The sequence below is a fragment of the Sarcophilus harrisii genome, chromosome 4 (genome assembly GCF_902635505.1).
Source record: "Sarcophilus harrisii chromosome 4, mSarHar1.11, whole genome shotgun sequence".
Taxonomy (NCBI): Eukaryota; Metazoa; Chordata; class Mammalia; order Dasyuromorphia; family Dasyuridae; genus Sarcophilus; species Sarcophilus harrisii.
Genome location: NC_045429.1, coordinates 270,259,931 through 270,275,304, shown reverse-complemented (window position 1 = coordinate 270,275,304; position 15,374 = coordinate 270,259,931). Strand labels below are relative to the sequence as shown.

General features: G+C 32.0%; 1 protein-coding gene across 1 annotated transcript in view; it reads left to right on the top strand.

The window, feature by feature from the left end:
- Positions 1 to 15,374, top strand: part of UBR2 (ubiquitin protein ligase E3 component n-recognin 2) — a 155,164-nt gene that overhangs the window by 123,677 nt on the left and 16,113 nt on the right. Inside the window, 10 exon segments of the mRNA XM_031964839.1 lie at positions 2,159 to 2,245; positions 3,543 to 3,708; positions 5,791 to 5,891; positions 7,467 to 7,545; positions 8,374 to 8,522; positions 8,764 to 8,819; positions 10,440 to 10,536; positions 10,819 to 10,886; positions 12,165 to 12,300; positions 13,959 to 14,049. Of these exon segments, the coding sequence (XP_031820699.1) occupies positions 2,159 to 2,245; positions 3,543 to 3,708; positions 5,791 to 5,891; positions 7,467 to 7,545; positions 8,374 to 8,522; positions 8,764 to 8,819; positions 10,440 to 10,536; positions 10,819 to 10,886; positions 12,165 to 12,300; positions 13,959 to 14,049 (1,030 nt within the window).

Genomic DNA, 15,374 nt, shown 5'->3' with positions numbered 1-15,374 from the left:
TTCATATGACTAGAAATAGTTTCAATTTCTTCATCTGAGAATTGGTACTATGTCCTTCCAATCAGCCAAGTTTATAACCTTGGAATCATCCTTGACTCCTCACTCTCCATCTCATATATCTAGTGAGTGTCCAAGTTCTGTTTGTTCCTCCCCAACATGTCAGTTTTGTTCTCTTTGATCTACTCAACAGCCATCACTCTATTCCACATTCTTAATATCTTTTTCTCTAGACTGTCACAGTAACCTTCTAATTGATTTCTTTGCCTCAAGTCTTTCTCTGTTCCACCTCATTAACCCTACAGCTATCAGACTGATTTTTCTAAGCACGAGTCTGACAGTAAACATTAGTGGCTCTCTGTTACCTCTAGGAGCAAATGCAAATTTCTCTATTTGAAATATATATTCCTTAAACTGGAGCCACCAGGGGAAGGTTTTTATGACCAAAGCAGAACTAGAGATCATTACTGATCACAAAATAGAAAATTTCGATTATACCAAACTGAAAAGTTTTTGTACAAACAAAACTAATGCAGACAAGATTAGAAGGGAAGCAATAAACTGGGAAAATATTTTTTACAGTCAAAGGTTCTGATAAAGGCCTCATTTCCAAAATATATGAAAATTAACTCTAATTTATAAAAATCAAGCCATTCTCCAATTGAAAAATGGTCAAAAGGATATGAACAGACAATTCTCAGATGAAGAAATTGAAACTATTTCTAGTCATATGAAAAGATGCTCCAAGTCATTATTAATCAGAGAAATGCAAATTAAGACAACTCTAAGATACCACTACACACCTGTCAGATTGGCTGAAGATGACAGGAAAAATAATGATGATTGTTGGAGGGGATGTGGGAAAACTGGGACATTGATTCATTGTTGGTGGAGTTGTGAAGCAGATCAACCATTTTGGAGAAGTAGTTTGGAACTATGCTCAAAAAGTTATCAAACTGTGCATACCCTTTGATCCAGCAGTGTTACTACTGGGATTATATCCCAAAGAGATTATAAAGAAGGAAAGGGACCTGTATTGCAATGTTTGGACCCTTGTATGGTAAACTGAAACTGAATGGATGTCCACTCGGAAGCTGAAATGTGTATATGAATTAGGAATTACTGTTCTGTAAATGACAACATGTTTCAGAAAGGCTGGAGAGACTTCTAATGAGCATGAAGATGTCAGGCCAGGTCTATACTGTCAACGACAATGCTAGATGATGATAGTCCTGATTGATAGGCCATCCAGCAAATAAGTCACCAGAATCATTTCAATGACGTATGAACTGTAACTGAACTATACCCGAAAGAACGGAGATGACTAAAAGCCTGCATTGAATTCCGATCCTATTTATGCACCTGCATCTTTGATTTCTGCAAGCTGAATGCAATAATTCCAGGAGTCTGATTCTTTTTGTACAAGCAAAATAATGTTTTGAGTCATGTACTATTGTGTATCAAGTTATATTTTAACTATATTTAACATCACTGATATCCTGCCATCTAGGGAGGGAGTGGGTGAAAAAGGTGAAAAATTGAAAGAGTTTGGCAATACTTAACTGTAATATTCCATGATATTATACCTGAAATTAAGGCTATTAAATAAAGAAAAATAAAAAAAAAAAATACTGACCACTCAAACCTTTCTAGTCTTAATGTATATTATTTGCCTCTACAATCCAGCCAAACTGGTCTTGCTGTTATTCACATACTTTTCCTTTGCAAAAGCTTTTCAATTAAATCTTAAACATGATCCCTACTTTACCTCAGTCATTATGTACATTGTTTCCTTCAAACTCACTCAAGACTGCTTCTGTATTAGAACCTTGTCTATTCTCTTCCCCTCAGAAGTCTGTCCTTTGCTTAAATGTACCCTCAAAAATAATTTAATTTTGTTTTCTGTATGTACTTATTTGTGTGCATGTTGTTCCCTCAAGTAGAATGTAAACCAAGCATTCTGAGACCTAGAATTTTATTTTTCCCCCCTCAGTCTGCCTACTGCAAAAAACTTGACACCTCAAATTTAATAAATTGAATTTGATTTACCTTGTAGATAGTTTAGGGTCATCTTTAAACCATGATGGAGAATTGAAATACAACTTTTGAGAGCACATTTTTTCATTTGGAGAATAAATGCTTTTTTTTCCTTTTTGTATAGAAAAATATAATCCATTATTCATGCATCCTGAGTTGTCCTGTGGAATACAACTGTAGCTTGTAGCACTAATGAATAGCTCATTTTGGCAAAGTATCATAGTAAATTAGAAAATGTTAAGCTCATTTTAATTCTCAAAATCAAACTTTTAAACTATTAAAGGAAGTTCAATACCAGAAAAAAGAACAGCAGAATTGCAGTGACAAATATCTTATTTGGACAAGTTATAAAATTGATGTGCCCTATTTGTTGCTAATAAAAGTAATGATTTACAAATATTTATAAGATTGTGTAGGTACATATATAGTATTACAAGTAAATATAACCGTTTCTTCCTTTATAAGGAAGATACTGCATATTGACAAATATGAAATACTATAATTGGAAAAGGAAGATTTTAAAAGTGAAATTCAGTTTCAGGAAGGGTGAGAATTGACCTCTTGTTTTGGAAATGGTCTCTTTTCTGTCTTTAGGCCCAAGTTAAATAGTCTTGTTTCCTAGGGAAGTCATACTAGCTACTTATTTTTCCAGGCTATCATAGCTTACTGCTGCTAAAGACAAACTAGAACTGTCACCCACCTTAGTCAGGCCATTTTGTATAGAGTAAGGCCTAAGGCAGCCACAGTGTTCTTTTGAGTTTCCTAAGCTGGAGTTCTTGGGAAATAAAGCAAAATAGTCATAGCCCTGGATCATCTTTACTACTTGTGCCACTAACTATTTATACCCACCCCTCAAAGTTGATATAATATGGAATTATTTCATGATTGTGAACATAGAAATATTTTATTATTTTTACTTAAAAGTGGGAAAGAGTGATAGATATCAGTTACCCATTGTCAATAGAAGTCTTTTGGACAGGATGAAGAAAAATTCATGCAGACAAATAAAAAGTTCACCTCTCCTAAAACATAAAATTCATTATTCATATTCTAAATGCTGATTATATAAAACTTGGAAAAAATTATTGCATAAGAAACCAAGATACCGCTTTGCAAAAAATATATTATTTATTTACTTTGATAAATATATTAAATATTTCACAGGATTCTGGTAAATATAGTTTCTTAATAATGCAATACAGTTTCCTGCTACCAAATCTTCAGCAAAAGAGTAAAACCTATGACTCTCAGAGCTTCATCTATGTTCTGGATTGTCATTTGTGAATCATAGAAGAGCTAGGATCAGCCTTAGAGTTATCTAGTTTAACACCTTTCTTTTACAGATGAGAACAAGACCCAAAAATGTTTGACTTGTCCAAAGTTACATAACTATTTGGCGCCAGAGCTGAATCTTTTGTGGAAACTATATACTTAGTAAATCATTTTTTAAAGTTAAAAGTTCGTTAAAAGACCTAACAATTTTTCTTAATACTTAAAACTCCTATTTTAAAGGTATTTTGATGCTGTACAAGCAAAGGAACAAAGAAGACAACAGAGATTACGTGTGCACACAAGCTATGATGTAGAAAATGGAGAATTCCTTTGTCCCCTTTGTGAATGTTTAAGCAATACTGTTATTCCTTTGCTTCTGCCTCCAAGAAGTATATCTAACAGGTACTCTAGCTTATAATACTTCATTAATGAAGTGAAAATATGCATTAAAGATAATGACATATTAATCATCTTAAGTTTGTAAAAATTAGGGCCAGATAATATATGTTCCTGTTTAATGTTTTCAAAGCATTCTACAAACCTCTATTAGTCATTTCTTAGAATAAATCCATTTAGTATATTTTTCATTTCCATAAAGGAGGGTTATAATAATTGCTCACAAATGTCTCTACATTGTATAGATATTTTTAAAACCTTATATTTGAAAACTAAGTCTCTATAATTTTGCCTTCTAAGCATTAAAGAACCTATCACATGTCCAATTTTTTCATTATTTTTCCTTTGAACTCTATAATGTAACTTAGAGGCCTCAAATTGTACATACTGTAATATATCTTAACAGATGAAATATTGTTTTTTAATAAATGCCTCTAGGAATTGGGGACCTAAAAGCAATATATTTAATAGTATGTATGTCTATTAAATTAGAATATTTTTTAAATGTCTCTAGACTTTTTTAGGTTTTGGAGATCTAATACTTTGATATTTCCATTCAAGCCTTTAAATATTTGTGAAGAGTGAATTTGACTTGACCTGTAAACTAAGTCCACATGTCTCTTAGTTTCCTAGTATTAAACATTGGTAAAACAGGAAACAGGATGTTTGGTTCCAGACTTACTCTCTCTTGAGTGTGAACAGGTATAAAGAATAATCTCCAAGTAAACCCATCTTTGCTTGTAAGATAAGTCTTGTGGTCCTTGTAGCTTTAGTAGTAATTAATAGTCCCCCCCCAAAAAAAGGGTTTTTCAAAAGAGAATTGCACCTTCTGCTATGATTGCTAGAAGTTAAGATTTTTAAAATAGTTCTTTCTGCTCAAAGCTACAGAGTTCTCCTCAACATGCCCTGAAAATGTGTATATAGAAAAATATACTTAGTGTTTTTGAGTCAAATATAGACATTTATTTAGTACTATATTGTACCATTTCTACAGCTTGGTAATAGTTATAAGTACTAACTTATAGGTATAATACCACAAATTTCTATAATCATAGCTCTTTCCACCTTTCACTTTGACAGTATCATCAAACTTCTTCCCCTTATCATCCAAATATGGTATATTCTCTGTCTTTTCCACAACACTTTCATCCATGGCAATAATCTTAAAGTTAGATTACATGGACCTTCTTATTGTTTTGCTCTTATATTGTCAGACTCAATTTTATTCCTTCCTCTGCTTCTTACCAGCTCCTAATAGTTTAGAGACGTATTACTTTTGATATTAGTTTTTTTGTTCCTCTTCCCAATACCAGTTTGTTGTCAGCTTCTTACAAGAGAAATGTATTTAGCCCTCCATTATGCAAGGTTTGTGATATGTCATTAGAAGACAACAAATAGACTGGAAAATTTAGAAGTTAGTACTAAGGATATCAACAGGTGTTAGTAATAAAGCATTTTAAACAGTTCTTTTCTTACAAGTAATCTATATTTCATGTGTTATTGTTTGGATTCTTTAAAGAAATTTGAAATCAAATCCACTATTCATATAATTATAACATATAACTATAACATTGAATGAAATTTTTTAACCTCAAATGACATTATTTAAAAAGTCAGATTTCATTTTTTAAATAATGAAAGGGTAGTATGATATTGAAATGAGTCTACTTTTTGGAGGAGACAAAGATTATAAGTTACAGAGAACTACATTAGAAATTTGTAATTAAGTTTTATGAGTTATTCCTAATTCAGATATGGGGAGGGGTGGGTGGTTTGCTTTGTTAAAATATAAATATTTTTAGATACACATAGCTTAGTTAAGAGTGGTTGATGCTTTAAAGTTTAAAATTCTACTTTTGGAAAATTTAAAGACAAACATTCTGAGTTATTTTTATTTATAGTAGACTAATAAATAACAGTTTTTGTTTTGAAAGCACTTGTGTATAGTTTATTTACTAATGCAAATGTGATTTTTTTTCCTCATAATTAGTTGAAAGAATTGAAGTATATTTGTGATTATTTGAAGAACTCCTATGTTTGGTATCTTACTCTTGCCTGTTTTTTAACATTGCTTATCATTTCTGACAGGCTAGATTTTTCTGACCAACCAAATCTTGTTCAGTGGATTAAAACCGTATCTCAACAGATAAAAGCATTGCAGATCCTACAGAAAGAAGAAAGTAAGTTTAGTAAGTTCTGATTTCATTTTTTCCATTGGAGCAAGCACTGAGTTACTGTTTTATTTTATTACTATCTTTGAGAGCTTGGGAAAATTACCCTACCCCTTTATAATAATTATTATTATTTTATTACTAATTCCATTTCACTATTTCTGTGAGTAGATATAGTATTTCACTTCTTTCAAATGTATAATAGAAATGATAATACTACACCTACTCACAGAATTGTTTTGAAATGAGATAAAGAACTGTAAATTTTTTAAAGTACTGTTTATATGAAATCACTTATTACTAACAGACTAGCTAGTTACATTATTCCTGACATTGTTTTGTCATCAAGAAATAGGAGCAAATTTGTATCAATATTTAAGAAAGCAAAGCACCTTAGCCTGGTCTCTCTTACCACCCTGCCCTTGCTTTCTAAGGTCGAAATTTCTATACTTGCCATCAGAAGTCAGGATATCCCAGAAAAGATGACAATGACGACAATAATGATGACGATGATGACAAGGATGACAACCACATCCTGAGACAACCATTTTATTTTTTTAACAGCTCTTAATTGTTAGGAGTCTTTCTTTATTCCCTGATAGTCTATCCATTTGTACCAATCTGAGAATTATGGAGTTAGAGGTAGAAGAGGCTTTAAAGAAGTTATCTGGTCTAGTGCCCTCTTTTTCATCTCAGAAAGAGAGAGGAGGGAGGGGAGGGAGTAATTTTCCCAGGTTCTCAAAGGTAGTAAATAAAATAGTCTAAATTCATCTTACTGCAAATACAGCATTCTTTTCATTGTACCTTCAGCTATTAAAGCTAATTTTGTCCTAGGGGTCAAAACAGTCTTTATCTGGAAACTTTTCTAATAATTGAAGACATGTACCACTTTAGACATGTACCAGCTGATCAGTGTCCTTCCTGAAATGTAACTATTGAAACTGGACTCAGTACTCAAAATGTTGGCTAGCTAGGACTAGGTATTGTCTGTTGAATCATATTCTGGACACGTATGCACACACCTTAATCCAGCTTAAGAAGAATATGTGAATATATTAGTTTAACTTTGCCACATCATATTATCAATTCACTAATCATCTTTTCCTCTAAAAAACATCTTTCATATAAACTGCTACCTAACTATATATTCTTTGTCCTATATTTGTATAGTTGATTGTTTATAACACTTTACATTTATCCCTTAAATGTATTCATTCCTTTAATTTAAGGAATTTAAGCCAATGTTCCAGGTTTTGGGGATCATTTTGGGATCCCACTTATGCCATCTAACATCATACTGTCTAACCCGCAAAGCTTAAGTCTTTGAGACTTAGACATTCAGCAAATTGTGGTTAAATTAGCTGGCATTTAATTTTTGCTTCAAGGAAGAGATTAAGGAGCTAGAGAAACCCCATTTTGATGGCACAATTATGGGAGATTAAGGAGGTTACATTGAATTTCTAAGATTACATCTAAAGCTTCTTTGACTTATCAATGCTTTTAATAGCCAGATAAAAATATTTTCAGTGGTTTGAGTAGTATGTGTGTATGTGTGTGTGTGTATACATATATAATGTGTGGCTTTTCTTGTAGGTACTCTGTCTTCTGAAAACTCACAAAGTATGATTGAACCACAGTTCCCTGAAGGATTTAGGCCTGATTTTCAACCAAAGTTAGTCTTCTCATCTTAAGTAAACATTATAAATATACAGTTCTTTTTTTTCATTGTTTTTATTGATATTTTTTACTTTTATATGACTTTCATTTTCAAGTATGTCCTTCACATTTCCCCTATTTATAGATTCATCTTGTAACAACAAATAAAAAAGAAAGGAAAAAGAAAAAGGTTCCATAAAACCAGTGAATCTGTCAGTCAAATCTGAGAATATAGGGGGTATTTCAAATCATAGACTTCCCACTTTTTCATTGAAGTAAAGGAGATGTATTTTCTCATCTCTTGGAGCCATTTTTGATTATTATTATTATTATTATTATTATTAGTTAGTGTTCATTTGCTTCTTTGTTTATTCTATTTATGTTATTGTATATATTGATATAAAATATATGCTTATTTCATTTTGGTCATTTCATATGAGTTAGTGTTTGTTTCTCTATATTTTTATATTGGTGCTTTATTACTGCACAATAATATTCCGGTGCTTTATTACTGCACAATAATATTCCATTCCTTTTGGGCATTATAGTTAATTTAGTCATTATCTAGTTCTTCAGTATGCTTCTATGTTTTCAAAATTAAACATTGTAGCATAATTCTGGTTTGTGTGTTGTTTTTTTTCCTCTCACAGCAAAGATGCATATAGCGAATTCACATTTACACATGTTCAGTATATTGTGAAAAATTTACTGTCTTATAAAAAACATTAAAACCTTGCACATTGAACACATATCAAATAGAGGGAACAGCATCCAAGAAAATTTGCCTTCAAATTAATGTGAGCATACAATGTTTTGGAACTAACCCCATATTTGTTCACCTCAGGAATCCATATTCTGAAAGTATTAAAGAAATGCTGACAACATTTGGAACAGCCACTTACAAAGTAGGACTAAAAGTTCATCCCAATGAAGAGGATCCCCGTGTGCCTATAATGTGTTGGGGTAGCTGTGCATATACTATTCAAACTATAGGTAAGGCTCATTGTAAATCAGTATAGTAATGTAAATAAAAGACAAACAACTACCTCAGCAGCAATATCCAGATTGACAGATTATAAATTATGAATGAATATTTTTAAAAATCTCCTTGGGGACTGATTTCTTATAGTTCAAAAGTAACACTTTTGAGTTTTAGCTCAATATTAACATATTACAAGTGAAGTGACTTAAAAACTCTAACACCTAAATTTGATCATTATATTGTTTTCTATAGAAAGAATATTAAATGACGAAGAGAAACCATTATTTGGTCATTTGCCTTGCCGACAGGTAAGATCTCACCTTGTTCTTGATTATATGAAAAATATGAATGGAATAAATTTAAGATACTGTTTAGTGTTTTGAGGCTTTTTTAAATTATGAAGTAGCTACTTTTATTTTGGTTCATCCCCTTCGTATTAAAACATGTTCTTTTATGCCACTTAAAATCATTTCATTTACTTTTCATGAAGACTTAAAATAAGCTTCATATGTAGAATTTCGGCTATGAATATAGCAAAAACAAAAAATGAAATAAAACATCTGCTTTGCTCTAGAGCAGAAGTGTCCAATACACTGCTAGGGCCCATGTGGCCCAAAACATTCTTGATTGTGGTCCAAACCAGATTAAAATATAATTAGGAAATAATTAATAAATTAAGTAAAAACATAGTAAGACATAAATAATACTACATTTAAAAATTAAGTCAATATCCAACTTATAGGGATTTTTCTGTACCAACTAATATCCCCTGTTTCTCCTTGAGTTTGACAACTGCCATTCAGGGTCTTCAAGAGTAATACCTGAGGACACTAGTGGCAATGAAGAGAAGTGTGGTCTCATGGAAGTCGTCTTGAATGAAACATTTCTTTTCCTGTGTGGCAGCTCTAAAGACTATCAAAATATGTATTTTGGCTTTAAGTAATTGAGATCCCCTGAGCTCTTGTTCTTCTGTTAAAAACTGAAATTGGAAATAGACATATGATAGCATAGCAGCCTGCTGTGGCAGCCAACACACTTTTTGGGAGTGTGAAGAAATGATTATGACATGAGAAATATGTTTCATTCTTATTTGTTTCTCTTTAAATCTTATAAGTTGATTGAGTAAAATCTTCCTAAATGAATTGTCTTAAGTATAACAATGTACTTCTGGAAATGAGAAGTGGAAAACAATGAGCAATCAGAGATTTATTAGATGGATAGAAAATCTAGTTTATTTAAGCAGTCTTAGCTGAAGTGTTTGGCAGATATTTTTCCATCTTTTAAATTCCAGGGGAGGCTTTTCTAAATGTAGTCCCTTGTTTTTCCATAGTTGTTATTGTTCAAATCTTCTCAATCATGTCCAGCTCTTTTTGGCCTCATTTGAGATTTTCTTGACAAAGATATTGAAATGGATTGCTGCTCTTTTTGTCTTAATGATTAAAACACTCTCATCTACTGTGCCACTTAGCTGCCCTCTAACACACAGTATTTTTCTATAACCCCCTTCCCCAGAAGTAAATCTTATCTATGAGTAAATTTTATCTCCCCTCTCAGCTTATTACTATTGCGTGTGTGTGTGTGCACACATGCTCACACATGCACGAGTGCTCCTAAACACACCCCATTTCTCTTCTTATCTCATACACTAAAGCCCTTGACACTTAAATTATGTTCATCCACATCACAATCAAGACATTATCTATATGCTAACCATTTGTATATTTATTGCATAAATGTAACTTTACATGAGATAATACCTTCTTGGGACAAATCAAAAGGCTGGGATGTGATGTGGATTTACCCTAGTAAATTCCCAAAGAGAATAGAATTCTGTGTTCTACATTTTTAATAGTTGCCTTGGCGAAAATACAAACAATTCATCTGTAGCAGTTTTATTCATAGTTAATACTTCCATTTTCTCATTTCAGGACGACTGTCTCAAGTCATTAACAAGATTTGCAGCTGCACATTGGACAGCAGCATCATTTTCAGTGGTGCAAGAACATTTTTGTACACTTTTTGCATGTAAGTTTTAACATTTTGAAATGTTTTTGTTAATGAGTATAAAAATAATAAAATAAATATGCATTTTTGCTTAGTAAAATAATTTTTCTTATTTAGCACATTTTTTAGATAGAACAAGCCCTGAAATATTTGAACATAAATACCTTTCAGGATGAACTAAATTAATTTTATAAGTTATTAATTATAGATTCATTTGTATCTTGTGTGAAACTAAATTTAGATATTATTTAGTTTTAAAATCAATTTAATGTTTACTAATTTATTTTTGTTTTTATTATTCAGCACTAGTGCCTGATGAGAAATATGGAAATCTTCCAAGCATATTAGATATTGACATGTTTCATTTATTGGTGAGTATGTTCATTATAATTACTTTCTATAAAGCTGAGTTACTCACATAATTAGTTTGGTCAGGGAAGAATTATCTAAAATATTTTATTTTCCCTAGTTACATGTAAAACAATTTTTTACATTTTTTTTAAAACTTTGAGTTCCAGATTTTCTCTCTTTTTCCCTCCTATCTCCCTCTCCCATTCAGAAGGAAAATGGAAAATTATACAAAACATATCCATAAAAGTTATGTTGCAAAAAAAACCCAAAAAATACAAAACATTTTCACACACTTCCCTTCCCCCAAAAAAAAACCTCAAGAAAAAAAAATTTTTTTTAAATATGTTTCAGTCTGTATTCAGACACAATCAGTTCTTTCTCTGGGTATGGATAGCATTTTCCATTATAAGTCCTTTAAATTACTCTTGGATCATTGTATTTCTGAGAATAGCAAAGTCTAGATTTTATTTTATAGTTTGTCTGTTAAATTGAAGTCTTCTTTGAAAATGGTAAAAAAACAAATAAGAAAGTACTGAGAGAGAATTGTTCTAGTTAAAAGAATTCTAGCTATTGATATCAAAAGATTTTCTAGTTCTGAGTCAGTCTCTAGAATTAAAATACTCCCTGTGACTTAAGCAAAATGATTTAACTTTTCAGTGCTTCAGCTACATATCTGATGCAAAAGTTATATCCACTCTATCTAATTCATAATGTAGTTGTGGAGATAATATGTATGATTGTTATTGTGAAAGGTAAGATAGGACAAATTTAATGATTTAGGGCAGAATTTTCATCTCAAATCCGTTGTTTTTTAAGTGATTATTGTTGACCAAGAATGAGTCAAAATTCCAGTTTGTGATCTCTAATAAGGAAGATCACTTGGGGCAGCTAGGTGGTGCAATGGATAAAGCACCAACCCTGAAGTCAGGAGGACCTGATTTCAAATCTGGTCTCAGACATTTAATACTTAAATGCTGTGTGATCCTGGACAAGTCACTTAACCCCAATTGCCTCGGGGGTGGGAGGAAGGGAGGGGAGGGGAAGATCACTTGATGAGATGATGAATATTAGATTATAGAGTAGAGAAATGTAAAAAATACTTTAGTTAAAGAAAGTAAAGGAAAATTTAAAATAAAAAGAAGTACACAGTAGAGTCCCTATTTCATAGATAGTTCTTTTTAGTCTTTTCATCTGTGAAAGTTTTCCTGGCTGTTGATGACTGTCATACTCATAATTAAAAAAAAAAAAAAATGAGGTGAATACTCTTTGATACTTAGTGTATTCTCTCTTTTTCCTAGGTAAGCTTGGTACTCTCGTTCCCTACTTTACAATGTCAGGATTTTTCAGGATTTAGCCTCACCACTGGAGATCTTCACATTTTCCATCTTGTCACCATGGCACACATTGTACAAATCTTGCTTACCTCATGTACAGGTAATGACTTCTCCTTAACATTCTTTTGATAATTTCTTTTAGAAAACACTGAGTTATCTCATGTTTGTTTATTTTTTTAATGACTTAAAAGATGAATATATAAATTGTAATTGGATTACATTATGTTATACAACTGCAAATAAAATGTTTTTGAATTGGAGCAATCCATTTTTCCATATTACAGAAAGTAAAATTCTACAGAAATGTGCTTATTTTATTTTTATTTGTTGCCTTAAAAAGAAATTCTTATTTGTTATGATAGCATATATTTAAAATAAAAGTAAATAAGTTACTAAGCAAATTTAGTTGCTTGCTTTGATTTTTCAGTTATACTCATAATAAAATATTTAACAATCCCCTGTTATTGTTAAATAACAATAACAAAAAACAAAACAAACAAACAAACCACTTCTTTTAAAGCACATTTAGTTATATCAGTATCTTAAATACTCATTGATAGTACATAAGGGATGGCATATCTATGCCCAAAGAGTTTACAGTATAATGGCTACACATTGGTGATTCACATAAGATTTGTTTTTTACTATAAATTTTAAAGCAATATATTGAGCCAGTTTTAATCAATGAAAGAGGCAATGAAGAATTTAGACCTGATGTACTCAAACATCTTTGACAGAAGAGTAAATATTTGAAAGAAGTTAGTGGCACTTCATTAATTATGTTAATATTTTGGGTTTTTTGTTAAAGTTAATTTTATTCTATTCTGTACATTATTTTATACATTGTTATTTCTGAACACATTCTGTTAGTAATTTTAGTTCATTTATTCATAGTTCTTTGAGATACCTCTCTTACTCTGGAAATTTTTTGAGAGAGCAAATAGGCAATGTTGGGGGGGTGTGGGGGGAAACAGGCTAAAATGGAAGAAAGTAGATATAATCTAAGAATGGACTACAGGACAGATTTAGAGGTGAGATGAAAATTCAGAATGAACCATAGTATGTTGTCCAGTAGAGTCAAGGCAAATATTCAGTGTTTGTTTATTTTTAAGGAGAGTTAAGGACCCCAAGCAGTTCTTTTCTGACTTCTATCTTCTAATACAGGAGTCCTCAAACTATGGCCGGCGGGCCAAATGCGGCAGCTGAGGATGATTATCCCCCTCACCCAGGGCTATGAAGTTTCTTTATTTAAAGGCCCACAAAACAAAGTTTTGGTTTTTACTATAGTCCGGCCCTCCAACAGTCTGAGGGACAGTGAACTGGCCCCCTATTTAAAAAGCTTGAGGACCCCTGTTCTAATAGCTATACTCTTATCATAACTTCTTTCCTAGTGGGTCCACCTTTTCAAAGCTGATCTCAGGGAAACAGTTGAGTTGCGATGAGTATTTTGTTAGTTAACTAGTCTCTTTATGAATACATTATTTGGTCCCTGGGTGGCCTGGCTTATTGAGCTGAGCTTGTCATATTGTTGTCCTATTGTTGTGTTGTCAATTTCTGCTTGTCCTGGGTGACTGGGATTCTTTTACTAATGGGAGTGAGGGATGAAGAGAAGAGGGAGTATGGGTGTAAAGCATTTCATCTCAGGTGTTTCATTTGAGGGCATAAAGTACTCATAATTATTTGGGAATTAGTGATGTTTCATTTTCAATATACTTTGCTGGCAAAGATAGTCATACTGATGTTTCCTTATCTTTTTAGAAGAGAATGGCATGGATCAAGAAAATCCTACTGGTGAAGAAGAGTTAGCAGTGCTTGCTTTGTACAAAACACTTTGTCACTGTGCAGGAAGGTAACATCTGTACTACATAGGAAGCATGTTGCTCTTCTACATGAGCTTTACCATGCAGAAAAGGTGTTTGACATGCAGTAAATACTTGGACTGTAGCATTTTTTATTTTTACATTTGAATTCCTTATGATGCATTTAAGTGGCACTTTTGATCCTTCCTATTATAAGTAGGTGAACATTACATTGTCAGTGACACCTAGGAATGGAATTGAGCCTTTTTGCCTATCATTGCATGAACAGTGAGTGGCAAAGTAAGTAGAACTCAGAATCAGAAGCACTTCCTACTTAACCCTTAACCTCAGATATCCTCCAATTATTTTCTCAACAATCCATGTCAACTATTCCCTGATTGAGTAGAAGCTTAGGCTGCTTGCTAACAGAAAGAGGTACCACAAAATCCTCAAAACAAAATTATTTTTAATTCAATTAGACTTTTTCAAATGATTGTTTTCCCCACTAAATAGTTGCTCAGCAATCTCAAAACTTTATTACCAGTTAAGATCAGAAGGAATTCTTCTTATTATAAAGAATTTACTATGACTTTTTAAATGTGACTTTTCCTTTTGCATTTTAAATATTTACTTTACAATGGTACACAGTTACACAATTTGTAGACATCTACAGATATGTACATAATTATTAGTATTGTAATGTGAGTGGGAACTGAATGGACTTTTAAGCAAATCAGGAGTTCCTAATCTTGGGGCTGTGAATTTGTTTTGGGTTTTTTTTTTTAATATATTCTAAGTGTCTTTCAATGTAATTAACTTTATTTGTAATCCAGTGAGTTTTTTCCTGTATTTAAAAAGATAATGGTTCCATGGGCTTTATCAAACTGCCTAAGGGGCCATGTCACAAAAAATAGTTAAGAACATGCTAACCTACATGACCTCAGTCATACCAGAATTTGCATTATTGTTCTAAATGAAGGTAGAAGATAAAGAAAAGTTGCAGTTAAATGAAAGGATTGCTCACAAATTGTTCTTGGAGAGAAAAATAATGGGAGTTAATGAAATTTTGTTGTGCATCCAAAAGCAACAGAAAAAAAAGGTTATTTTGTGAGACATGGTCAACTCTTGATACTGTCCATTATGAGCATTTTTAACTAGAGCAATTAAAGACAATTGCCATTACCTACCAACATCTGTTGAAGAAAATTTGGAGGTAGAGAAGTTATAAAAAGAACATAAAACCAACAAATGAAATCAATGCACAATTGATAACTTTAATGCAAAGTTGGGCATAGTAAAGTTGCCAAAAAATTTATTGGAAAACATGACTCAGATTTAATAAACAAAAAAGGTCAAAGATTTGTATTGCAATGAA